This window comes from Pongo abelii, chromosome 9 (genome assembly GCF_028885655.2).
Source record: "Pongo abelii isolate AG06213 chromosome 9, NHGRI_mPonAbe1-v2.0_pri, whole genome shotgun sequence".
Taxonomy (NCBI): domain Eukaryota; kingdom Metazoa; phylum Chordata; class Mammalia; order Primates; family Hominidae; genus Pongo; species Pongo abelii.
In genome coordinates, this window is record NC_071994.2 from 8697257 (window position 1) to 8723210 (window position 25954).

At 50.3% G+C, this 25954-nt stretch overlaps 1 protein-coding gene and 1 long non-coding RNA gene across 2 annotated transcripts; one reads left to right on the forward strand and one right to left on the reverse strand.

Moving 5' to 3' along the window:
- Window positions 1-224: 224 nt before the first annotated feature.
- TSGA10IP (testis specific 10 interacting protein) lies at window positions 225-15101 on the reverse strand. The gene is made up of 9 exons (XM_054525603.1): window positions 14719-15101; window positions 14253-14316; window positions 13523-13661; window positions 12708-13429; window positions 12389-12536; window positions 6544-6714; window positions 1211-1310; window positions 879-1003; window positions 225-374 (listed from the first exon to the last, which is right to left on the reverse strand). The coding sequence occupies exons 1-9, from the start codon at window positions 14863-14865 to the stop codon at window positions 251-253; spliced, it is 1740 nt and encodes a 579-aa protein (XP_054381578.1). The 5' UTR covers window positions 14866-15101; the 3' UTR covers window positions 225-250.
- On the forward strand, window positions 14890-23555 carry LOC129048889 (uncharacterized). Its single transcript, XR_008511561.1, has 3 exons — window positions 14890-15103; window positions 22119-22204; window positions 23265-23555. It is a non-coding gene; the product is annotated as an uncharacterized LOC129048889 (long non-coding RNA).
- Window positions 23556-25954: the final 2399 nt, after the last annotated feature.

Sequence of the window (25954 nt, forward strand, 5' to 3'; positions counted from 1 at the left end):
GGAGATGGGGTGGAGAAGTCACAGCTCTTGCTCTTCGAGATGTCCCCACTCCTCAGGAGCAGAGAAGGGGCTGTGTGTGCTGGGTGGGGGGAACCAAAAGAGCCAAAGCTCCTGGTGCGGAGGGGGTGCGGGGACAGAGCTAAGCCTGCTGCCCACCCACCTGCCACCTCCAACTTCCAACCCATAGCCTCCACCACCCCCACCACCAGAAATCCCACACTGTGTTTGCCATAAAGCCTTTAATTTTATCTCAGGGACTGCACTCCGGGTCCAGGCTGGGGTTGTAGTGCCTGTCAGGCTGGCTGCCGGTGGGTTCTGTCCTTGGGGGCCTCTGAGGAGAGTGCTCCATTCTCACCCCCATTGACCTGTGGCTCCTTCAAGACACAGATAGAGGCCCCTGACTCTGCAGCTCCCACCCCCTGCCCAAGGAAACAACTGACAATGTGGCTTCAAACCCTGCTTCAGTGCTGGCTTGCTGTGTGATCCTGGGCAAAGTGACTCTCTCTTCTCGAGTCTCACTTTCCTTATTGTCAAGTGGGCCTCATAATCCCTGCTCTGTACCAGGTTATTCTAAGGCATGGGGTGACCAGTGTGGTGGTGCCAGCCCCTAATGAGGGACTTGGTGTGTGGCCGCTCAGATGGTTGCAGAGTCCCAGACTGGCTCTGCAGCTTGTTTGCTTCTGTGTCCTTAAAAAAGGCCCTGCCCCTCAGGTCCTTAGTTTCCTCATGAGAAGTAGGAATGACAACCCTGGCCTTGCGTTCCTCTGGGCTCTCTGCCTGTCCTGGGGGAGGCCCTCCAGAGCCCAGAGTGCTGGTGTGGGCGCCCCTTCCCGCAGCAGCATGGCAGAGCCAGTTCTTGACCTGACGGGGAGACTCACCTGGGTTTCCTGGGGGTGCCCTCTCTGTCCACCTTTCCTGCCTCAGACAGCAGCTGCTCCTCATCCAGCCCCAGTGCTGACAGCACCTGGGAGAAGCGCCGAGTGACAGTGAGCCGGGCATTGGCCTGAGGAGAGAGAAGAGGGCTTCCTGCTCTGCACCAGGGCTGCCGAGGGCAAGGTGGGGCTCGGGTTACTGACGGGGTCCCAGGGATTCCAGAGGGCAGCAGCCCTGGGATCCTATCTGCAGGGACCTACTCGCATCCTGCTTCCCTACCCACTCAGCCAGCTCTTCACAGGGGGCAGCTATGTGCTTGCCCAGGTGCCAGCCTCACCTGCATGGCCTGCTGGAACAGGAAGGGCCGGGCCTGCACCCTGTGCTGGATGCCTTGCAGCTCCGCCTGGTACTCAGCAAAGCGCTGTCGCTCCTGGCGCCTGCAGGGGAGACAGGCCTTTGTGCAGCTAACCATGGACACAACTGTTGATCTCCACTCCTGAGCCCGCTCATCTTCACTAAGGACTTGGTATTCATGTCCTCACCCTCACCTTTACAAAGCTATTTCATTCCCATTCTTGCCTAGATTCCTTGTGAAGTCAGCCAAGGTGGAAATTATTCACCCACTTTACTGATGGATCGGGAGGGTTGAGGGACTTGTTCGAAGTTGTGCAGCTGGGAAGTGGGGGGCCGAGCCCTGTGCAGCCGGGCTTGCCCATCGTCCTGTGCCACCCCCATGGGAAAGGGGCCAGTGCTGGCTTCTGAGCTTCCAGACACCTGCTTACATAGCTTCCCCTCCCCATCCTCTTCCCCTTGAGGGGGAGCTGTGGTTGTTGCTTGTGTGACTTTGGGCAAGGCCTCTCTCTGGGCTCTTGGCTCTGGGCTCAGTTTATTTCACTGTGCTATAGTAGGGATCGGACAAGCTTGCCAGCATTCTCTGTGGTTCTTGTAAGCAGACAGCTTGGAAAATGGGACAGAGAAACTAAAAAAAATATGTTTCAAATTTATAAAACACACCCCTGAGAGATCAGGGTTCCACTGGGGAAGCACAATTTTCATTTATAAAAACCCAGTTTGGCCAGGCGTGGTGGCTCACACCTGTAATCCCAGCACTTTGGAAGGCCAAGGAGGGTAGATCGCTTGAGCCCAAGAGTTTGAGACCAGCCTGGGCAACATGGTGAAATCCTGTCTCTACAAAAATTAGCCAGGCATGGTGGTGTGCACCTGTAGTCCTGGGTAGTTGGGAGGCCAAGGTGGGAGGATCGCTTGAGCCTGGGAGGTCTAGGCTACAGTGAGCTGAGACTGTGCCACTGCACTCCAGCCTGGGCAACAGAGCGAGACCCTGTCTCAAAAAACCCAAAACCCAGTTTGTGCACTTGTCAGAAATGTGTCTGTTTGACAAACTTGAGTGTCACTGCCACTCATGAAGAGAGCACTCTAGCAGCAAGAGGGGCCTTCGAGCCACACCCACATGGGACCAGGCATCCATCTGTGAAGCATAGAAGAGAGGCCTTGAGGTGTGGAGGCAGCACCCGTGGACAGGAGGGGAGGGAAGACACAGACAAGAGGACAGGAGGGGCAGGGAGACACAGACAAGACCCCAAGACCTATACTGGGACCTCAGCGATTGTGCTGGGCCTGGTGGAAAAACGCAGCCTTGCTGGGCCATGCCCCTTGGCCCTGTGCCAAGGAAGGAACCGTCCTTCATTGAGAAAAAGACATAGACTTGAAAACCCATGGCCAGGAACACAAGTTACTGCAAAAAGGGCTTTCACCATTTAGGAAGGAATTTATGGCAGTTACAAGGGGAGGTGGGAGATGAGCTGGCAGTCCCTATCTTTTCTGTGATATTGTGTACACTTTTCCTGCTGGATACTTTATGCTATTTCTGTTAGAAGTGACAGGAGCCGGCCGAGGCGGGCAGATCTCGAGGTCAGGAGATCGAGACCATCCTGGCCAACATGGTGAAACCCTGTCTCTACTAAAAATACAAAAGTTAGCTGGGAGTGGTGGCGTGGGCCTGTAATCCCAGCTACTTGGGAGGCTGAAGCAGGAGAATTGTTTGAACCAGGGAGTTGGAGCTTATGGTGAGGCAAGATTGCATCGCTGTACTCCAGCCTGGTGACAGAGCAAGACTTTGTCTCAAAAAAACAATGACAGGAGCCCTGAGCAGAAAGGGAAGTGGTGCCTGTGGGTGTCAGCCCTGTCCATCATCTCAGAATGGAAGGAGACACATCCGTCCCTCCCACAGGACAACCTCTTTTGTGCCTGCCCTTCCTAGGCAGGACAAAGTCTCCCGTTCCGCTCAGACAGTGAAGTTCATAGGCTGTAATGGCTGAGAGACTGCATGGGAGATACCTACTTATGCCTTAGCCCTCTCAAATAGAAAGTAAACGGAGTGAGGTTGAATCACTCTTTTTGCTGCACCTGCCACTTGGAGTTCTGAAACTTACACTTCCTGCCTTACTATGAAAACAAAACACTTGGCTGGATGCAGTGGCTCACGCCTGTAATCCCAAAACTTTGGGAGGCCGAGGCAGCCAGATCACTTGAGGTCAGGAGTCTGAGACAGCTGGGGCAGTATGGTGAAAGCCTGTCTCTACCAAAAATACAAAAAAATTAGCCAGGTGTGGTGGCGTGCACCTGTGGTCCCAGCTACTCAGGATGCTGAGGTAGGAGAATCACTTGAGCCCGGGAGATGGAGGTTTCAGTGAACTGAGATCACACCACTGCACTCCAGCCCGGGCAACAGAGCGAGGTTGGGAAGGAGAAAGGATCCCCCTAAACACTGGCCCAAGCAGTCCCCCAAAACACACTTGACCTCTCAGAGCCTCTGTTTCCAAATCTGTAAAATTGGGGTGATTAAGACTGAGCCTCGGCCGGGCACGGTGGCTCACGCCTGTAATCCTAGCACTTTGGGAGGCTGAGGCGGGCAGATCAGCTGAGGTCGGGAGTTCGAGACCAGCCTGACCAACATGGAGAAACCCTGTCTCTACTAAAAATACAAAATTAGCTGGGCATGGAGGCGCATGCCTGTAATCCCAGCTACTTGGGAGGCTGAGGCAGGAGAATCGCTTGAACCCGGGAGGCAGAGGTTGCAGTGAGCCGAGATCACGCCGTTGCACTCCAGCTTGGGCAACAAGAGCGAAACTCCGTCTCAAAAAAAAAAAAAAAAAAAAAGACTGAGCCTCAAAGAGTAGATGATAAGAACCCCGCTGAGCCATCAGTGGCCTTATGGCAGGGCAGGACCCTCACCCCACTTGCCATGGACCAAAGGAGACAGGGTGCAGAAAAAGATGCCCTGCACCCGCTGCACCCAGGAGGTGCTCAAATCAATGGCACTCGTTTTGGTCACATTTATTTGATTTATTTGTGTTACGTGTGTCACTGGTTTGGGCTCTTGGGGGAAGGCCCTGGTGCCTTTCGTCTAAAAGTGGAGGATTTGAGTGCTCAGGCAGGGTGGCATCGTGGCTGGAACCCAATTCTGCTGCCCACGCATGACCTTTGGCAAATTATTTAAGATCTCTGAGCCTCAGGTTGCTCACCGGTGGGGTTATGCAGGTGGAGATACCGAGGTAGGATAGTAAGGTGAGCGGGTCATACTGACTTTTCCCCATAGGATAGTAAGGTGAGCGGGCCATACTGACTTTTCCCATTGTGTGAAGCCCCAGGGGCTCCTTTCGCAGGGCTCTGCATCCCTTGTGCCCTCGTGCATCAGCACCTAACTCTTTTTTTTTTTTTTTTTTTTTTGAGATGGAGTCTTTCTCTGTCACCCAGGCTAGAGTGCAATAGTGCAATCTTGGCTCATCGCAACCTCCGCCTCCCGGGTTCAAGTGATTCTCCCGTCTCAGCCTCCCAAGTAGCTGGGACTATAGCTGCGCGCCACTACACCCAGCTAATTTTTGTATTTTTTTTTTTTTTAGTAGATACAGGGTTTCACCATGTTGGCCAGGCTGGTCTCAAAATCCTGACCTCAGGTGATCCACTTGCCTCGGCTTCCTAAAGTGTTGGGATTACAGGCGTGAGCCACGGCGCACAGCCGAGTACCTAACTCTTTTGCAAGATAAGCAGTCCTAGGGGATTCCAGAAGGCTACAAGTTCCCTGATACCTAGCACAGCCCAGGAAAGAAAACAAAAGCCCCTTATTCATAATGTAGCTTCCCCAGTCTCCAGCCAATCAGCACCAAAAGCCCGAGAAGCTATTAGCTACAAATTCCTGCCTTGGAGGGAGCTAAGGACTTCTCGGGGTTCCGCATACACAGCTAGGCTCAAGGTTTAGCTTATAGCAACATTTTCCTCATTTTAATGGTAAGAAACACACCCCTAGGTAAAGATTTTATATGCTAATGTTACATGTGATGCGCATTAGAGCATGCAGATGCTGAGCGCATGCGCCAACCACAGGTCCGCCTCTGCATACCTGACCTCTCCAGTATTTTGTGACTGGGTATAAACAACTTCCATAAAAGGAATTCCTCTTGAGGCACAAGCTGCCGTCTCTCCCTCTGAGCAGTCCTCAGGGTGGGTTTTTTTTTTTTTTTTTGAGATGGAGTTTTTGCTCTGTCGCCCAGGCTGGAGTGTAGTGGCTCAATTTTCACCTCCCGGGTTGCTGCAACCTCCACCTCCCGGGTTCAAGCAATTCTCCTGCCTCAGCCTCCCGAATAGCTAGGATTACAGGTGTGCGCCACCGCACCTGGCTAATTTTTGTATTTTTAGTAGAGATGAGGTTTCACCATGTTGGTCAGGGTGGCCTTTGCTTTGCAATAAACTTCTTTGCCTGCTCTTCTTTTGGACTTGCTCTCAAATTCTTTTGTGCGGCCAAGGGAAGAACCCGACCTGGCCCACGGGCAGCAATACTGCCTGCTTCACAGACCTGTTAGGAGTCCAAAAAGGTTTGCCCACAAATTTGCTTTGCTTATTAGGAAAATGGTCACAGCCGGGCGCAGTGTCTCACGCCTGTAATCCCAGCACTTTGGGAGGCTGAGGCGGGTGGATCACGAGGTCAGGAGATTGAGACCATCCTGGCTAACACGGTGAAACCCCGTCTCTACTAAGAATACCAAAAAAAAAAAAAATTAGCCAGGCGTGGTGGTGGGCGCCTGTAGTCTCAGCTACTTGGGAGACTGAGGCAGGAGAATGGCGTGAAGCTGGGAGGCGGAGATTGCAGTGAGCCGAGATCATGCCACTGCACTCCAGCCTGGGCGACAGAGCAAGACTCTGTTTCAAAAAAAAAAAAAAAAAAGGAAAATGGTCACAATATAGGAAGAGAACAAAACGCGACTCTTCAGCCGACTGTGAACAATGATTGTCTCCCAGAGTGGGGTCACAGGGCTGTTCACCTTCTCCAGGCATTATTTCTGTAATCTTTGAAATGTTACAACAAGCATGTCTGGCATTGGAAATCAGGAAATGAAGATTTGAAAGTGTGATCATACATGTAGAATATTTTATCCTTGACCATTCAGCAGCTGCAGAGATTGTCATTATTAACTGGGTGGCCTTCGACAGACCCCTTCTCCACATGGCTCAGCATCCTCATCTGGAAACGCGGTGAAGTGGCCTGGCCAGCCCCAGGGAAGGCGAAGGCTGGTGCTCCTCGGTCCTGTAGACTGAGACCTGGCACAGCCTCCCTGCCGTCTCCCAGCCAGGCCTCCCGAAACCCAGGCTCCTTACCTCAGCTCCTCCAGCTTGCGCTGGGCCGCTCCAGGGCCCCGGCTCCCTCTGGGCACATAGGCTGCCAGGCAGCGGGCCACCTGCCGCTGTACATGCTGCGTCCGGGCCCGCCGCAGCTCGGCCTGCTGCCGCTCCTCCTGCCGCTGCCGCTCCCAGGCCTGCAGCAGGCTCCTTGGGTGATAAAGGGAAGGGGAATGAGAGGTTTATGGGCAGCAGGAGCCTCACGGAGGGCCAGGGGCTGGATAAGGGAATATGGAAGCCTATGGGGAGGGGCTGCAGTGTCCAGAGCCAGTGTCCTGGGAGTAGGGTTTGTCATGGAAGTCCATGACAGAGACTGCCCTGGAGGCTCAGCCCTCGGGCCCAGCTCAAGGCCTTTCCCTACTCTTTCTAGAGGTCTCCTGCTTCCAGGCTAGGCACGGTCACGGTGGTTCATGCTTGTAATCCCAGCACTTTGGGAGGCGGAGGCAGGCAGATCACCTGAGGTCAGGAGTTTGAGACCAGCTTGGTCATCATGGTGAAACCTTGTTTCTACTAAAAATGCAAAAATTAGCCAGGCGTGGTGGCACATGCCTATAATCCCAGCTACTCAGAAGGCTGAGGCGGGAGAATTGTTTGAACCAGGGAAGCAGAGGTTGCAGTGAGCTGAGACCAGGACATTGTACTCCAGCCTGGGCAACAAGAGCAAAGCTCCATCTCAAAAAAAAAAAAAAAAAAAAAAGAAATGAAGGGTGCTTTGGAAGAATTAATATTGTTAAAATGTTCATATTATCCAAAGCAATTTACAGATTCAATGCAAGCCTAACAAAATTCCAATGAAATTTTTCACAGAAATATAAAAAACAATTTTAAATTAATATAGAACCACAAAATACTCCAAACAGCCAAAGCAATCTTGAGCCAAAAAAAAAAGGCTGGGCATGGTGGCTCACACCTGTAACCCCAGCACTTTGGGGCTGATGCAGGTGGATCGCTTGAGCCCAGGAGTTTGAGACCAGCTTGAGCAACATGGTGTATATACACAATGGTATATATTGTGTATATATTGTTTATAAAAGGTGGTATATATACACAATGGCATTCTTCAGCCTTAAACCCCATCTGTACTAAACATACAAAAAATTAGCCAGGCATGGTGGCCCAGACCTGTAGTCCCAGCTACTCGGGAGGTTAAGGTGGGAGAATCACCTGAGCCCAGGAAGTCAAGACTGCAGTGAGCCATGATTGAGCCACTGCACTCCAGCCTGGGCGACAGATTGAGACTCTGCCACACACACACAGACACATACACACACACACACACACACACACACACACACACACACAAAAGAAAGCTTAATGACACTTGTCTGGGCAATGGTTTTTTGCCTATGACCCAGAAAGCACAGGCAACAAAAGCAAAAATAGACAAATGAAGTTGCATCAAACCGAAAAGCTTCTGCACAGCAATGACAACAATCAACAGAGATGACATACAGAATGGGAGAAAATATTTGCAAACCATACATCTGAAAAGGGGTTAATATCCAAAATACGTGAACTCAAATAACTCAGTAACAAGAAAGCAAATAACTCAATTAAAAAATGGGCAAAGGCCAGGCGCGATGGCTCATGCCTGAAATCCCAGCACTTTGGGAGGCCAAGGCGGGCAGATCATTTGAGGTCTGGAGTTCAAGACTAGTCTGGCCAACATGGTGAAACCCTGTCTCTACTAAAAAATACAAAAAAATTAGGCAGACCTGGTGGTGTACGTCTGTAATCCCAGCTACTCAGGAGGCTGAGGCAAGAGAATCACTTGAACCTGGGAGGGGGAGGTTGCAGTGAGCCAAGATTATGCCACTGCACTCCATCCTGGGTGACGAAGTGAGGCTCCAACTCAAAAAAAAAAAAAAAAAAAAAAAGGCAAAGAGGCAGGGCATGGTGACTTACACCTGTAATCTCAACACTTTGGGAGGTGGAGGCAGCAGGATTACCTGAAGCCAGGGGTTGGAGACCAGCCTGGGCAACATAGCAAGATACCTATCTCTACAAATAAAAAGTTAAAAAATAAATCAGCTGGACGTGGTGGCATGCACCTGTAATCCCAGCTACTCAGGAGACTGAGGTGAGAGGGTCGCTTGTGCCCAGGAATTCAAAGCTGCAGTGAGCTATGATCATGGCATTGCACTCTAGCCTGGGCAACAGAGCAAGACTCCATCTCAAAATAATAATAATAATAATAATAAAATAAGCAAATAACCCAAATAGACATTTCTCAAAAAAAGACATACAAATGTCTTTTTCATCACTAATCACTAATCACCTGGGAAATGCAAAATAAAATGATAATAAGATATCACCTCACACCTGTTAGAATGACTATTATCAAAATGATGAAAGATAAGGGTTGGTGATGATGTGGAGAAAAGGGAACCTCTGTTTACTGTTGGTGGGAATATAAATTAGTACAGTCATTACAGAAAACAATATCAAGGTTCGCTAAAAAATTACAAGTAGAACTACTATGTGATCCAGCAACCCACTTCTGGGTACATATTCAAAGGAAATGAAATTAGTATGTTGAAGAGGTAGCTGCACTCCTATGTTCGTTGCAGGAATATTCACAGTAGCAAAGATATGAGATCAACCTAAGATTCCATCAACAGAAGAATGGATAAAGAAAAGGTGGTATATATACACAATGGCATTCTTCAGCCTTAAAAAGAAGAAAATCCCGTCATTTGCAACAACATGAATAAACCTGGAGGACACTATGTTAAGTGAAATAAGCCAGGCACATGAAGACAAATACCATATAATCTCCCTTATGTGCCAAATCTTAAAAAAGTCAAACTCAGCATAATGGGACCCCATCTCTACCAAAATTTTAAAAATTAGCCAGCAGCTGGGTGCGGTGGCTCACGCCTGTAATCCCAGCACCTTGGGAGGCCAAGGCGGGTGGAACACGAGGTCAGGATAGCGAGACCATCCTGGCTAACACAGTGAAACCCCGTCTCTACTAAAAATACAAAAACTTAGCCGGTGTGGTGGCGGGCGCCTGTAGTCCCAGCTACTCGGGAGGCTGAGGCAGGAGAATGGCGTGAACCCGGGAGGCGGAGCTTGCAGTGAGCGGAGATCGCGCCACTGCACTCCAGCCTGGGCGACAGTGAGACGAGACTCCATCTCAGAAAAAAAAAAAAATTAGCCAGGCATGATGGCTCATGACTGTAGTCCTAGAGCTCAGGAGGCTGAGGTGGGAGGATCACTTGAGCCCTGGAAGTCAAGGATGCAGTGAGCCATGATTGTGCCACTGCACTGCAGCCTGGGCAACACAGCGAGACCCTGTCTCTAAATAAATAAATAAATAAATAAAGTCAAACTCATAGAAGCAGAGAGTAGAATGGTGGTTACCAAGGTCTCACTGGGTTTGTGGGGAGAAGAAGGGAGATGTTGGTCAAAGCATAAGAAATTTCATTTAGAGAGGAGAAATAAGTTCAAGAGATCTATTGTATGATCTGGTGTCTGTAGTTAAAAGCAATGTATTGTATATTTAAAAATCAATAAAAGAGTAGATTTTAAGTGTTCTCACTACAAAAAAAAAATCAAGTAAGACTGAGAGTGGTGGCTAACGCCTGTAATCCCAGCACTTTGGGAGGCTGAGGCGGGCGGATCATGAGGTCTGGGGTTTGAAACCAGCCTGGCCAATATGGTGAAACCCCATCTCTATTAAAAATACAAAAATTAGCCAGGTGTGGTGGCAGGTGCCTGTAATCCCAGCCATTTGGGATGCTGAGGCATGAGAATTGCTTGAACCCCAGAGACGGAGGTTGCAGTGAGCTGAGATCACACCACAGCACTCCAGCCTGGGCAGAGCAAGACTCTGTCTCAAAAAAAAAAAAAAAAAGCGAGATAATGCATATGTTAATTAGTTTGATTTAGACCTTCAACAATATACACATATTTCAAAACCTCATGTTGTACACCATAAATACAATTTTTATTTATCAATTACATAAAATAAAAAAAAAAAAAAGAATTGTGGCTGGGCGCGGTGGCTCATGCCTATAATCCCAGCACTTTGGGAGGCCGAGGCGGGCAGATCACAAGGTCAGGAGTTCAAGACCAGCCTGGCTAACATAGTAAAACCCAGTCTCTACTAAAAATACAAAAATTAGCCGGGTGTGGTGGTGGGCTCCTGTAGTCCCAGCTACTTGGGAGGCTGAGGCAGGAGAATCGCTTGAACCTGGGAGTCGGAGGTTGCAGTGAGCCAAGACTGTGCCACTGCACTCCAGCCTGGCCAACACAGTGAGACTGCTTCAAAAAAAGGCCGGGCGCGGTGGCTCATGCCTGTAATCCCAGCACTTTGAGAGGCCGAGGCAGGTGGATCACAAGGTCAGGAGATTGAGACCATCCTGGCTAACACGGTGAAATCCCATCTCTACTAAAAATACAAAAAATTAGCTGGGCGTGGTGGCGGGCGTCTGTAGTCCCAGCTACTCGGGAGGCTGAGGCATGAGAATAGCGTGAACCTGAGAGGCGGAGCTTGCAGTGAGCCGAGATCGTGCCACTGCACTCCAGCCTGGGCAACAGAGTAAGACTCCATCTCAAAAAAAAAAAGAATTGTGGGGTGCTGTAAGAATGCTGAATGAACTCTCCCCTGCCCTCACATGCCTCCTGTCACCAGTCACCAAGGCCTATTGAACCAGCCTGTAAGTGTCTCTTAAATTGATCCCCTCCCTCCATCCACAGAGCCTCCTGGTTCCTCACCTCAGTGTTGCCAACAGTCTCCTCACCGTCTCCCCTTCGGCTCCCACTGTCTCCTTTGCTTTAGAAACAGAGGCTCGCTCTGTTGTCCAGACTAGAATGCAGTGATGTGATCATGACTCACTGCAGCCTCGAACTCCTGGGCTCAAGAGATCCTCCTGACTCAGCCTCTAGAGTAGCTGGGGCTACAGGCACTCTCCACCAAGCCAGGCTAATCTTTTTTTTTCCTTTGTAGAGACAGGGGTCTCGCTATGTTGACCAGGCTGGTTTTTTTGTTTGTTTGTTTGTTTGTTTGAGACAGAGTCTCACTCTGTCACCCAGGCTGGAGTGCAGTGCTGCAATCTCAGCTCACTGCAACCTCCGCCTCCCAGGTTCAAGTGATTCTCATGTCTCAGCCTCCTGAGTAGCTGGGACTCCAGGCACGCACCACCATACTTGGATAATTTTTTATATTTTCAGTAGAGACAGGGTTTCGCCATGTTGCCCAGGCTGGTCTCGAACTCTTGAGCTCAGACAATCCACACGCCTTGGCCTCCCAAAGTGCTAGGATTATAGGCGTGAGCCACCACTCCTGGCCCCTTAACTTCTTTTTTAGAGACAGTGTCTCACTCTGTTGCCTATGCTGAGTGCAGTGGCGGGATCATAGCTCACTGCAGTCTTGATCTCCTGAGCTCAAGAGATCCTCCTACCTCAGCCTTCTGAGTAGCTGGGACTACAAGCACGTGTCACCATGCCCAGCTAATTCCAAATCTTTTAATAGTTATATCCTAAGGGCCCATGAGTAGATAATAAATGTTGCATTAATCACTTAGTTAATAATTTAATGGATGGATAGAAGAAAAGATGGGAAATAAAAGTGGTTGTATCAATAGATAATTGGCCAGGTATTCAGAGAGATGGATAAATGGTTGAGTGGATGTTATCAGTAGTTTGGATGGATGGATGGATGGATGGATGGATGGATGGATGGATGGATGATCCAAAAGTCTGGTGAATGGATAAAGAAAGAAATGAATGAGAGTTCAAATGCCTAAGCATCTCTTGGAGAACTGGCTCCATCTCTACTTCTCACCCTGGGCTCCCACTCCCTTCTCTTCCCTCTTACCTGGTAGCTTCCTGTCTTTTGTGGAAGGTGCGATTAGGGAGGTTGGCAGACACAAAAGTTTCATCGTATCCCGAGGCACAGGCCTTTCCATTCCTCTTGGAGGCCTGGAAGGCAGCCCTCAAAGCCTTCCAGGGCAGCTTTTGGGGGCCTGCCCACAGTGGGACTAAGTCAGGGGCTGCCCTCTCTCTCTCAGCCCGCCGGGCAATCCCCCCAGCACCCAGAGCAGAGCCCAGCCTGCCTGAGCCCCTGCCTCCCTGACTGCTCCCTGTTCCCTGCGGTGTAGCTTCGGGGGAACCCAGGCTCTGAGCGGCACGCTCACCACAGTCCAGGTCTCTCTGTAGCTGCCTGTGCAGCTTCTCCAGGTCCCATGGCCCCTGCAGCTCCTTGGCCCTTGTCTTCCTCCATTGTGGCCCTCGGAGGTTGTTGAAGCTGGGGCTGCTCCCCTGGCTCTGGCTCTGCACTTCCCCGTCATCCGAGGCCTCCTCCTCTCCAGAAATCTGCCCCTTTTTCTGACAACCAGCCCTCCTTCTGCAGGGAGTCCTGTGCTCTCCCTCCTCAGCCTCCTCTGTGGCCTCTGAGAATTGCTCCTCCTCTGAGATCGACCCCCTCCTGGGGTGCTGAGGCAGCACCCCAGAATTCAGACCCCTCTCGGCCTCCTCAGCACCCGGGCCTTCCAGCTGGACCTGCTTGTCGGACACTGATCCTGATCCCGGCCTCCTCCCAGGCAGCTGGAGACCACTGGGGGACTCTGGTCCTAACTCCCCTTTGCCAGTAGGGATGGAGACACCGCCCCAGGCTCCCAGCTGCTGTCTCGCCTTCAGGTTTTGCGCCTCTGTCTTCCAGCAGCAGCCATGGGCCTCTGGGAGGTTGGCCATCGACTTGCGCCTGGACTGGCTCTGGGAGAACGAGGAGGGCGTGGGCAGGGCTTGGTGGCCAGGGGTTGTGGAGCTTGGCTGAAGCACAGCCCGGACATCTGTGGCGATGCTCTCCCAGGCCCACTGGAAGGGGAAGGAGGGCTTCCGAGGAGGAAGCGGGAAGAGACTGAAGAAGGAGAGGGTGGGGGTCAGGGTCGGCGCCAGCCCCCAGAGGGCCCTGACCCCCAACAGCCTCCTGACCCATCCCACTGCTCCTTACTCTTCAGCCTCTTCAGAGCCCTGTCCTTTCTTGCCCTGGCCCCTGGGCTTGCGGTCCTTCTTTGCTGTCTGCCTTGAGCTCTGAGACCTCCGCTGCAGGTCTTGATTTGGCATCACCACTCCCCACTCCCCAGGCGGCCCTGGGCAGAGGCAGTAGCAGAGGAGCAGCCAGCTCGAGCAGCCTCCTGGACTGTGTTGCACCTCACCCGGGTGCTCCCTTCTGTGTACCTGGCTGGGCCTGGCTGGGCCCCTCTGGGCCCTCGTTACCATAAAAACCAACCAAACAGGGCTGGGTGTGGTGCTCATGCCTGTAATCCCAGCACTTTGGGAGGCCAAGGGGGGCGGATCACCTGAGGCCAGGAGTTCGAGACCAGCCTGGCCAACATGGCGAAACCCCATCTGTACTAAAAATACAAAAAAAATTAGCCAGGTGTGGTGGCCTGTGTCTGTAATCCTAGCTACTTGGGAGGCTGAGGCAGGACAATCGCTTGAACCTAGGAGGTGGAGGCAGCAGTGAGCCGAGATTGTGTCATTGCACTCCAGCCTGGGCAACAAGAGTGAAACTCCATCTCAAAAAAACAAAAAACAAAAAAAACCAGACCGAACACCACCTCCATTCTGCATATTAAAATAGCAACAGCCGCCACCTGCTGAGTACCTATTGTGTGCTCAGGAGTTTCATGCATAAACACACATAACCTTCCCAAGGACCCTAGGAGGCCGGTACTCACTATCATCCCCGTTATGTGGAGGAGAAAGCTGAGGCTCAGAGAGGCTGAGTAACAGGTCACACAGCTGGAAAGTGGTGGAGCCCAGATTTGTCACCATTGCACTAGGCCACCTCTGGGCCCTGGACTGCACTCCCAAATGTCCCATTGGGCCCTGGACTTGCTACAGCCAAGGCAGAAACCAAGGTGGTCTTCATCGAGGTGGTCTTCATCTTTCCTGAAATGCTGCTCCTCCCGCAGTGTTCCCTGAATGGCCCCATCATCCCTGGGAGTCACTCCCAGGCGTCATCCCTCGGCTTCTCCCAAGGCCTTTAGGCCTCCCTGTGGTCCCTGTCCCACTCCTGCCTCCCTGAGTTTCACCTGGACCTCAGCTCAGGTCTCATGGCTTCTCAAGGGCCTCCCCAGCCCAGGCCTCCCTGACCCACCTGGCTCTAGGCAGCTGGAAGTGTCCTCACTGGGCCTCCCTCACCTGCTTGTCCTGAGAGATGGTCGACAGCAGCTTGAGCAGCCCCGTGCTGGTTCCTGGAGCCTGAAGCCGCACGTCCTGCCCTGGTCGCGCCAACGGGGTCCTAACCAACTGTTGGTAGGTATTTAGCATATCCGTGTCCTGCCCCATCCTGCCCCATCCCCCATCCCCACCGTGGAACTGCCTAACAGGCCATCTCTATGGCAACCAGTCCTCAGCCAGTCTCAACGGGTCCGGTAAAAGCATACTAGGAAGGGGTCAGTGGGGTATCTGAGGCCAATCTCCTTCTGGGAGAGAGTTCAGCAGGATGCCCAGGAGTCGTTTAGTGCAGAGACCCAGGCCCAAGTCCTGCCTCTGCCTCATCCACAGGCTCCCCGTGTGACCTGGTGTAAGTCCCCTGTCCCTACTCCGCCTGTGTTTCCCCATCCATCTGTACAGGGGAGTCAGCCTGTCTCCTGTGCTGCCCCCCAGGCCTGGCCGAGTCCCTGAAAGAGCCAAACTGAACTTTCACAAGATTTTATTTAAATCCTTGCACTCCCAGGCTGGGAGCGGTGGCTCACACCTGTAATCCCAGCACTTTGGGGGGCTGAGGCAGGTGGATCACTCGAGGCCAGGAGTTCAAGACCAGCCTGGCCAAAATGGCAAAACCCCGTCTCTACCAAAAATGCAAAAAAGATTAGCCAGGCATGGTGGCGCATGCCTGTAATCCCAGCTACTCAGGAGGCTGAGGCATGAGAATCACTTGAACCCAGGAGGCAGAGGCTGCATCGACCCCAGATTGCACCACTGCACTCCAGCCAGGGCGACAGAGTGAGACTCTGTCTCAATAAAAAATAAACAAATAAACAAATCTTTGCACTCCCAGCCCCAGCCATGAAGTTGAATGCTGTGTCCAGGAGAGAGGCAGCAGGCCATTCAGAGCCTGGGCCCAGGCCCACCTGGCCATATTCATAGGCCATGAGGTTCTGGAGGGAGTTACAACATTGAAAGCTTACCCCAGGCCAGGCAGTGGCTGGAATCCCAGCACTTTGGGAGGCCGAGGTGGGCAGATTGCCTGAGGTCAGGAGTTCAAGACCAGCCTGGCCAACATGGTGAAACACCATCTCCCACCTGGATTGAAACTCCATCTCTACTAAAAATACAAAAATTAGCCGGGCATGGTAGTGGGCACCTGTAATCCCAGCTACTCGGGAGGCTGAGGCATGAGAATCTCTTGAACCCGGGAGGCGGAGGTTGCAGTGAGCCGAGGCCGCGTCATTGTACTCCATCCTGGGCGAAAGAGTGAGACTCCATCTCAAAAAAAATATATATTTTTTAATATAAAAAAAGTAAAAGATCTTACCCCAAACTTCTAAGCAGTGCTCAAAAGCCTTGGAATCCTAAGTCCCCATGGGACGCCTGGTGCTGACCACTGAGGCCTGCAGTACAGGGATGTAGTGCTGAGCTGAGGCCCTGGAGACGGACCAGCTGGGCTGGAGGCCTGGTCTCTGTGACCAACTCCCCACTCTGCAAAACTGGAATCACGGGCCCAGCTCATAGGTTTGTTGCAAGGACTACATGAAACCCCAAACGATGAAATCGGTAAATGTTATTATTATTAACTAACACTAGCTGACCATTCTTTTGAGGCAGCAGAGCATCATGGCTAAGAGCACAGAGGAAGCGCTTGGGTGCAAATCCCAGCTCCTCCACTTGTCCTGTACCCTCTCGGTGCCTGTTTTCTCATAGGCAATGGGGAGGGGCTGGTTATAATCGGATCTACTCCCAGGGTAGTGGTAAGGGTTAAATCACTATGCAGATACAAACAGAACATCCTCATGGCTCATGGGAACTGCTATGTTAGCGTTGCTGTTATTCTTATTATCTTTTTTTTTTTTTTTTTTTTTGCGATGGAGTTTTGCTGTTGTTGCCCAGGCTGGAGTGCAGTGACGTGATCTCAGCTCATTGCAACCTCCGCCTCCTGGGTTCAAGCGATTCTCCCACCTCAGCCTCCCGGGTAACTAGGATCACAGACATGCGCCACCATGCCTGGCTAATTTTTTGTATTTTTAGTAGAGAGAGGGTTTCACCATGTTGGCCAGGCTGGTCTTGAATTCCTGACCTCAAGCGATCCACCCGCCTTGGCCTCCCAAGGTGCTGGGATTACAGGCGTCAGCCACTGCACCGGGCCGTGTTGCCGTTATTAATTAATCAATGATGTGGCCCCAGGGAAGCAGGTTATCCTGGAAGATGCCATAGAGGCAGGATTTTTCTCAGACCGTGGCCCTGTGGCCCCTCTTCTGCTCTCAGACTCCATCCCAGTAGCACCTCACAACGAGCACATCCAATGTAAATATCCTAAATAGTGATGCTCCAGGTAAAGCTCTTTTGCCACCCAAAATATGCAAACTCTTTTCTTTCTAGGGGGCTGCCATCCTTCTCTCACACCTGGGGCCCAGTGGAAGGCACATGTAGGTGGCTCCACTTTCAGAAACGGAGCCCCTTCCAGACCTCAACCCAGGTGATTTCCTGGACAGTCCAGAACTCTGGGCTACTTTCTTCCTTGGCAGAGGGCAAGTCTGGATTTCTCAGGTTGATATTCTCACGAGGTGCATACAGACCTCTTTCCTTTACCACACTCCCTCCCTAAGTGAGCTCATCCAGTCTGATGGCCTTAAAAGCCACTTGCTTGCTTTCTGAGACAGAGTCTCACTCTGTCACCCTGGCTGGAGTGCAGTTGTGCCATTACAGCTCACTGCAGCCTCAACCTCCGGGGCTGAAGTGATCCTCCCACCTCAGCCACCCGAGTAGCTGGGACTACAGGTACGTGCCACTATGCCCGGCTAATTTTTGTATTTTTTTACAGAGATGGGGTTTTGCCATGTTATCCAGGCTAGTCTTGAACCCCTGGCCCGCCTCAGCCTCCCAAAACATTGGGATTACAGGCATGAGCCACTGTGCCAGGCCAGCACCTGCTGTTTTCCACCTGTCCCCAGGTTTACATATCTCAGCCTGACCTCTCCCAGACTTAAATATCCAGTGGCCCATCTGACATCCCCACTTGGATAAATAAGCATTTCAACTTGACATGCTGAAGGTCAGACTACTGGCCTGCCTCATCCCAGTCAGGGGCATGTCTGAGATTCCTGTTGCTCAGGTCAACACCCTGGCATCATCCTTGACTCTTTCGTTTGACTCACATTCTGCCCCTAATGCCTTAGCAAACCCCTACCAGCTCCACCTTTGAAATACATGCAGAATCCAGCACTTCTCCAAACCAACACCCTCTCTCCTCTGGATCATTTCAGTAACGCTTAATCTCCGGCTTTTGCTTATTTATTTATTTATGTATTTATGTATTTATGTATTTATTTATTTATTTATTTATTTATTGTTGACATGGAATCTCACTATATTTCCCAGGCTGGTCTCAAACTCCTGGCCTCAAGCCATCCACCTGCCTCAGCCTCCCAAAGTGTTGGGATTACGGGTGTGAGCCACCACACCCAACCTCCCAGTTGTTGCTTTTGTCCTGATACCATTCTCTACTCAGCAACCAGTGTGATCCTGTGAAGAATAGAGCCCGGCTGGACGCAGTGGCTCACACCTGTAATCCCAGCACTTTAGGAGGCTGAGGCAGGCAGATGGCTTGAGGCCAGGAGTTCGAGGCCAGCCTGAGCAACATGGCAAAACCCCTTCTCTACAAAAAATAATACGAAAATTAGCCAGGTGTGGTGGAGTGTGCCTGTGATCTCAGCTACTCGGGAAGCTAAGGTAGGAGGACCACTTGAGCCCAGGAGGCAGAATGAGCCCTGATTGCACCACTGCACTCCAGCCTGGGTGACAGAGCAAGACCTTAACTCAAAAAAAAAAAAAAAAAAGAGTCCATCACGCCTGTGATGGGTCCTGGGTCTCGCTGAGTAAAAGCCAAAGTCCTTACTGGCCCACTAGGTCCTGCATGTTTCACAGGTGTTTACCCGCAAGTGCCACCATGACCTCTTCTCACTCTGATCCAACCACACTGTCCCTTCAGTACACCAGCCAGTCTCCCCTAAGGCCCTTTGCACGGACTGTTTCTTCTTCCTGAAATGCTCTCTCCCCAGAATCCACATGGCTCACTCCTTCAGGACCTCCAGGTTTCTGCTAAAATGACACCTGCCAAAGAAGCCCTCCCTGCCCAGATCCCCTAAGTCCCTAAGAGGCACCACCATTTACTCTGCTTCTCTTATCACCACTTCACACACATTTATTCATCTGCTGATTGCCTGCTCAGCGATGTGGCTCCGGCCGTCCTCCTACTCTCTCCTGCATCAGCAATGTCTCTCATCTCTCTGGCCTCATTTCCATCAGCACTACTGTTCCTTCTCTCTGGACTCACTTCCCCTTCTTCAACACTGCCCCATTTCTCTGTTCCCTTTGCAGCAAAACCTCCTGAAAGAGTTTTCACTGGGCAAAGTCAATTTCCCCCTTGCCTTTCTTTCTTGCACCCACTTCAGCCGGGCTGTCACCCCCACCACCCTGTGAGCCTGCACGTGCCAAAATCACTGGTGCCTTCTCTCCCACTAACATGAAGTCAGTGGCCGGCTCTCCCCCAGCTCCTCTGCCAGTTCCTCCTGCTCTTCCAGGAGAGGGACAGCTGCCCGGTCTGTCTTCTTTGTCCACAGCTACTCTGTTGCCCAGGCTGGAGTGCAGTGGTGAGATCTTGACTCACCACAACCTCCGCCTCCCAGGTTCAAGCGATTCTCCTGCCTCAACCTCCGAAGTAGCTGGGATTACAGGTGCGCACCACCATGCCTGGCTAATTTTTGTATTTTTAGTAGAGATGGGGTTTCACTATGTTGGCCAGGCTGGTCTCGAACTCCTAACCTTGTGATCCGCCTGCCTCGGCCTCCAAAGTGCTGGGATTACAGGCATGAGCCACCATGCCCGGCCACAGCTACTCTTTTATTGGATTCACCAGGCTCATGGTTTTGTGTTTTGGGGTTTTTGGTGGTTTTTTTGGTTTTTTTTTTTTGAGACAAGATCTCATTCTGTCACCTAGACTGGAGTGCAGTGGCGTGATCATGGCTCACTGCAGCCTCGACCTCCTGGGCTCAAGTGACCCTCCCGCCTCAGCCTCCCGAGTAGCTGGAACTAAAGGTGTGCACCACCATGCCCAGCTAATTTTTTGTATTTTTTGTGGAGATGACGTTTAGCCATGTTGCACAGGCTGGTCTCGAACCCCTGAGCTCAAGAGATCTTCCTGCTTTAGACTCCCAAAGTGCTGGGATTACAGGCATGACAGGCTCATTTTAAATAAAATCTATCAGCCAATGAACCCCACTTTTATCTGTAGTCCAGACATCTCCCTCAAGCTTAGAAGGTGAGTCCTGCCTCCCAAACTCGAATGATCCAGTCCACTGCTCCACCTAGGTGTCTAACAGGCATCTCACATTCAACAACTCTGAAACTGACTCCCTGACCCTCCCCACAGCCCTCTCCATCTTGGCCTAGTGACTATGCTATCCTTCCAGTTTCTGGAGCCAAAAACCTAGGCTTTTCTCTCTCTGAAATGCTATGCCCTATCCAACAGTTGTTCCTGATTTCAAAGTGCATTCAGAACCTGAACGCTTACCACCAGCCATTTGGAGCATTCTCAACATCAGTCGTCTCCTACATAGACTTTCTGCCTCTTCATGGTCAATTCCCAACCCAGCAGCCTGGGCCATTTTTTAAAGACTTCTGCTTAAAACCTGCAATGGGAGCCTGGAGTAGTGGCTCACGCCTGTAATCCCAGCACTTTGAGAGTCTGAGGCAGGAGGATGGTTTGAGCGCAGGAGTTTGAGACCAGCCTAAGCAACATGGATAAACCCTATATCTATTTAAAATACAAAAAATTAGCTGGGCATGGAGGTGCATGCCTGTAGTCCCAGCTACTTGGGAGGCTGAGATGGGAGAATTGCTTGAACCTAGGAGGTGGAGGCTGCAGTGAGCCGAGATCACACCACTGCACTCCAGCCTGGGCAACAGAATGAGACTGTCTCAAAAAATAAAATAAAATAAAATAAAACAAAACAAAATAATAAATACATGTACAGATAGAAAACATATCTTTATTGGTTCTTCAGATAATAGAAGTAATATATGCACACTGTCAAAAATTTAAATATGACCAGGTGCAGTGGCTCACACCTGTAATCCCAGCACTTTGGGAGGCTGAGGCAGGTGGATCACCTGAGGTCGGGAGTTCGAGACCAGCCTGGTCAACATGATGAAACCCCGTCTCAACTAAAAGTACAAAAAAATTACCAGGGCGTGGTGGCGGGTGCCTGTAATCCCAGCTACTTCGGGAGGCTAAGGCAGGAGAATCGCTTGAATCAGGGAGGCGGAGGTTGCAGTGAGCCGAGATCGCACCACTGCACTCCAGCCTGGGCAACAAGAGCAAAACTCTGTCTAAAAAAAAAAAAATTAAATCTGTGCAGTAGAACTGCTGTTAACTATTGGGTGTGTATTTGGCCCGTGTTTTTCCCCTGTGAGCACAAACAAATGTGGAACTGACACCCTGAGCAACGGGGAGCGCAGCATTCGGACAGAGACTGCCGCATCCTTTTCCACCCACCCACTCCCCCTTGGGCCAAGCCGTTTCCAGGCCTGGATAAGACGTGAGCAGGCGCTATGACTTCTCAAGTCACCTCGGGTAGTGAAAAGTCCTCTGATCACTAAGAACAGCCTCAGAAATTGAAATGTCTAGTCTGGGTGGCTCAAGCCTGTAATCCCAGCACTTTGGGAGGCTGAGGTGGGTGGATCACTTGAGGTCAGGAGTGTCCTGTCCTCCCTGCAGGGGGGGCCTGGCACCTGATTAGCAACGCAGGGCCCTGGGGCTATTGCTTTGTCCTTGGCCTCTGATGCAAAACCAAGACCTGAGCCAGTGTACCATTTGAATATCTTGTGATTTTAGAGATAGACATGTGTGTGTATACAAACCTACATATACATATTTTTCAACAAAAATGGGATCATCCTGGTTTTGCACACTAGAATGTTATGTTATTTCCATGTCAGGACATACAGAGCCACCCAGTCTTTACCATCATCACTGTTTGGCTGTCTGACCCACCTAATGTACTTCACCTGTGTCCTTTTGTCAAACACGGGGACTGCTTCCGCTTGCCTCCTTACTCCAGACACTGCAGCTGCGGACATCCCTGGAAATGTGTCTTGAGATTTCTGCAAGATAATGTTCTATAAGCAAACTAGCTAGCTCTAAGCCATTTAGATTTTGATAGTGCCTAATTATTCCCCCTAAATGCTCAATCAATATAGATTTCCAACAACAGTGTTTATACCCTCACCAGCAATTATAATTTTCACTTTGCTAATCCGATAGATGAAAAGCCATTATTGCATCGTTGCAATAACTTGCATTCTCTTCTCTTTCATGAAAGGGCCAGATATGCAAGGTAGCTCCCGCATGCTGAAGGAGCCGAGAAACCAAAGAACAAGGCAGACAAATCCAGTTTGCTGGTACAAGGTGATTTATTTGGGGGACTTTACAGACAAGTTTGGTCTTGGGCGGCCACAAGACAAACAGATCTCCATGCGTGTCACCCTAGACCCAAGGTTTATGTGCCATAGGGAAAGGGTATGCATGTTCTGTGCAAGACAATTAAAGGCAGCTCTCCAGAACAGGCAAGAATCTGCATACACCATAGCCTATAATTGGTGTGATAACATCAAGATGGACATAGTCTTACACTAAGGGCAGTAAATACAGTAGGAACCAGGAGGTATTCATGGGACTGGGGCTATTCAGAAGTCAGCATGGCGGATTCGCGTCCAAGATGGGGTAACTTTCGTCTCCACACCTTCATTATTTGTGAGGTTCAAGTATTTTCCTATCTCCATAGACCATTTGTGCTTCCTCTGTGAATTCCTGTCCATGTCCTTTGCACGTTTCTCTTCTTCATTTAGTCCTGGGGAGCAGAGAGCTGAGTTTATTGTATTCCTTATTTCACAGCATACAAGAAGCATCAATGGATGCAAGGCAACTCTTGTTTTGCCTTTGTATTTTCTTCTTCATCTTTGATCCCTGCTCCATCCTATTTAAATGTGAATGGGCTGGGCGTGGTGACTCATGCCTGTAATCCCAGCACTTTGGGTGGCCGAGGCAGGTGGATCACTTGAGGTCAGGAGTTCGAAACCAGCCTGGCCAACATGATGAAACCCCATCTCTACTAAAAATACAAAAATTAGCCAGGCGTGGTGGTGCGTGCCTGTAATCCCAGCTACTCAGGAGGCTGAGACAGGAAAATTGCTTGAACCTGGGAGGCAGAGGTTGCAGTGAGCTGAGAACATGCCACTGCATTCTAGCCTGGGCAACAGAGCAAGACTCCAAAAAAAAATAAATAAACAAAGAGAGAAAGAAAGAGAGAGAGAGAGAGAAAGAAAGAAAGAAAGAAAGAAAAAAAGAAAGAAAGAAAGAAAGAGAAAGAAAGGAAGGAAGAAAGAAAGACGTTAATGGATCATTGTGAAGCTTTCATCATTTTTGTGTGTATATATTTTTTGTTTATGTAAGTGGTATTGTGGTCCAGGTGCAGTGGCTCAGGCCTGTAATCCCAGAACTTTGGGAGGTCAAGGCAGGTGTATCGCTGGAGTTCAGGAGTTGGAGACCAGCCGGAGAAACATGGTGAAACCCCAGCTCCACAAAAAAATACAAAGAAATTAGCTGGCATGATGGTGTGTCCCTGTAGTTCCAGCTACTTGGGAGGCTGAGGCGGGAGGATCACCTGCGCCCAGAAGGTTGAGGCTGCAATGAGCTATGATCACACCACTGCACTCCAGCCTGGGTGACAGGGTGAAACCCTGTCTCAAGAAAAACATAAAAAATAAAACTAAGTACAAAAATAAATAAATGGTATTGTATGTATTTAATTTGCATAAGCAGTATTGATCTCACTTTTGTTCCTTACTCGTTTCTTTCAAAACTGTGTTTTAGGGTTTTTAAAATTTATTTTATTTTCTAGAGATAGGGTCTCACTCTGTCACCCAGGCTGGAGTGCAGTGGTGTGATTATAAGCTCACTGCAGCCTCGAACTCCTGGGCTCAGGTGATCCTCCTACCACAACCACAACGTCTTGAGTAGCTTGGACTACAGGCATGTGCCACCATGCCTGGCTACTTTAAAAAAATATATATTATTTTTGGAGACACAGAGGTCTCACTATGCTGCCTAGGCTAATCTTGAACTCCTGGCCCCAAGGACTCCTCCCGCTTAAGCCTTCTCAAAATGCTAGAATTAGGCTGGGCAAGGTGGCTCATGCATGTAATCCCAGCACTTTGGGAGGCCGAGGCAGGTGGATTACTTGAGGTCAGAAGTTCAAGACAAGCCTGGCCATTACAGTGAAATCCTGTCTCTACTAAAAATACAAAAATTAGCCGGGCGTGGTGGCACACACCTGTAGTCCCAGCTACTCTGGAGGCTGAGGCAGGAGAATCGCTTGAACCCAGGCAGAGGTCGCAGCGAGCTGAGATCACACTACTGCACTCCAGCCTGGGTGACAGAACAAGACTCTATCTGAAAAATAAATAAATAAATAAATAAAAGCTGGAATTAGGCTGGGCGCGGTGGCTCATGCCTGTAATCCCAGCACCTTGGGAGGCTGAGGCGGGTGGATCACGAGGTCAGGAGATTGAGACCATCTTGGCTAACACGGTGAAACCCCGTCTGTACTAAAAATACAAAAAATTAGCCAGGCATGGTGGCGGGCGCCTGTAGTCCCAGCTACTCGGGAGGCTGAGGCAGGAGAATGGCATGAACCCGGGAGGCGGAGCTTGCAGTGAGCCGAGATCATGCCACTGCATTTCAGCCTGGGCAACAGAGCAAGACTCCATCTCAAAAAAAAAAAAAAAAAAAAAAAAGCTGGAATTATAGGCATGAATCACCATGCCCCATCTGTTTTGTTTTTAGAGACAAGGTCTCATATTGCCCAGGCTGGCCTCAAACTCCTGGGGTCAAGAGATCCTCCCGCCTCAGCATCCTGAGTATCTGGGATTATGGGCACATGCCACCCTCCCCTGCTAACACTGTGGTTTTTGTTTTTGTTTTTTGTTTTTTGATTTTTTTTTTTTTTTTGAGACAGAGTCTCGCTCTGTTGCCCAGGCTGGAGTGCAGTGGTGCAATCTTGGCTTGCTGCAACCTCCACCTTCCAGGCTCGAGCAATTCTCCTGCCTCAGCCTCCCAAGTAGCTGGGATTACAGGCTTGCGTCAGTCACCACACCCAGCTAATTTTTGTATTTTTTTTTTTAGTAGAGATCAGGTTTCACCATGTTGGCCAGGCTGGTCTTGAACTGCTGACCTCAGGTGATCCGCCTGTCTCGGCCTCCCAAAGTGCTGGGATTACAGGCGTGAGCCACTATGCCTGGCCCACACTGTGTTTTAAAAGCCTTGTAGATCCTGACTGTTGCATAGTGTTCCGTATTTTCCCTTTGTACGCTTTACTTAATTCATCCTTCTGACAATGGATGCCAGACTGGCTCCCAAGTCCTGTTCTCACAAAGAACACCCTGGGCAACGCCTCTGCACATGCCTCTTTGTACACCTGCATGAGAATCTCTCTGGCCTACTTATCCAAGACTGAGAGTGTAAGGTCTTGGCATAAACATACACCTAATCTTGGATTGCTTGAGAGAAGGGCTGTGTCAGTTTATGTGCCTACAGAGGACCAAGGATTTCTGTCTGCCCACATTCTCACCAGACGTTGACATTATTCACCTTACGAATTTTGACTAACCCTGTGGTCATAAAATGAGGTCTGGTAATTTTTTTTTTCGAGACAGATTCTCGTTCTGTCACCCAGACTGGAGTGCAGTGGTGCGACCTCGGCTCACTGCAACCTCCGCCTCCCAGGTTCAAAACAATTATCCTGCCTCAGCCTCCTGAGTAGCTGGGATTACAGGTATGTGCCACCACGACTGGCTAATTTTTGTAGAGATGCGGTTTCACCATGTTGGCCAGGCTGGCCTCGAACTCCTGACCTCCAGTGATTCACCCACCTCGGCCTCCCAAAGTGCTGGGATTACAGGTGTGAGCCACTGTGCCTGGCCAGAAATCCTTAATTTTTTTTAAGGCTGGTAAAAAAAAATCTTTAATTTTGATGGAGTTAGACTCATAAATGTTTTTGAATAAAGCTTTGTATTTTGGGAGTCTTAAGAAGTCCTTTTCCTATCCCTAGGTGGGGTATTTTCCTATATTCTATTCTATTAGTTTATGCTTAACATCTGT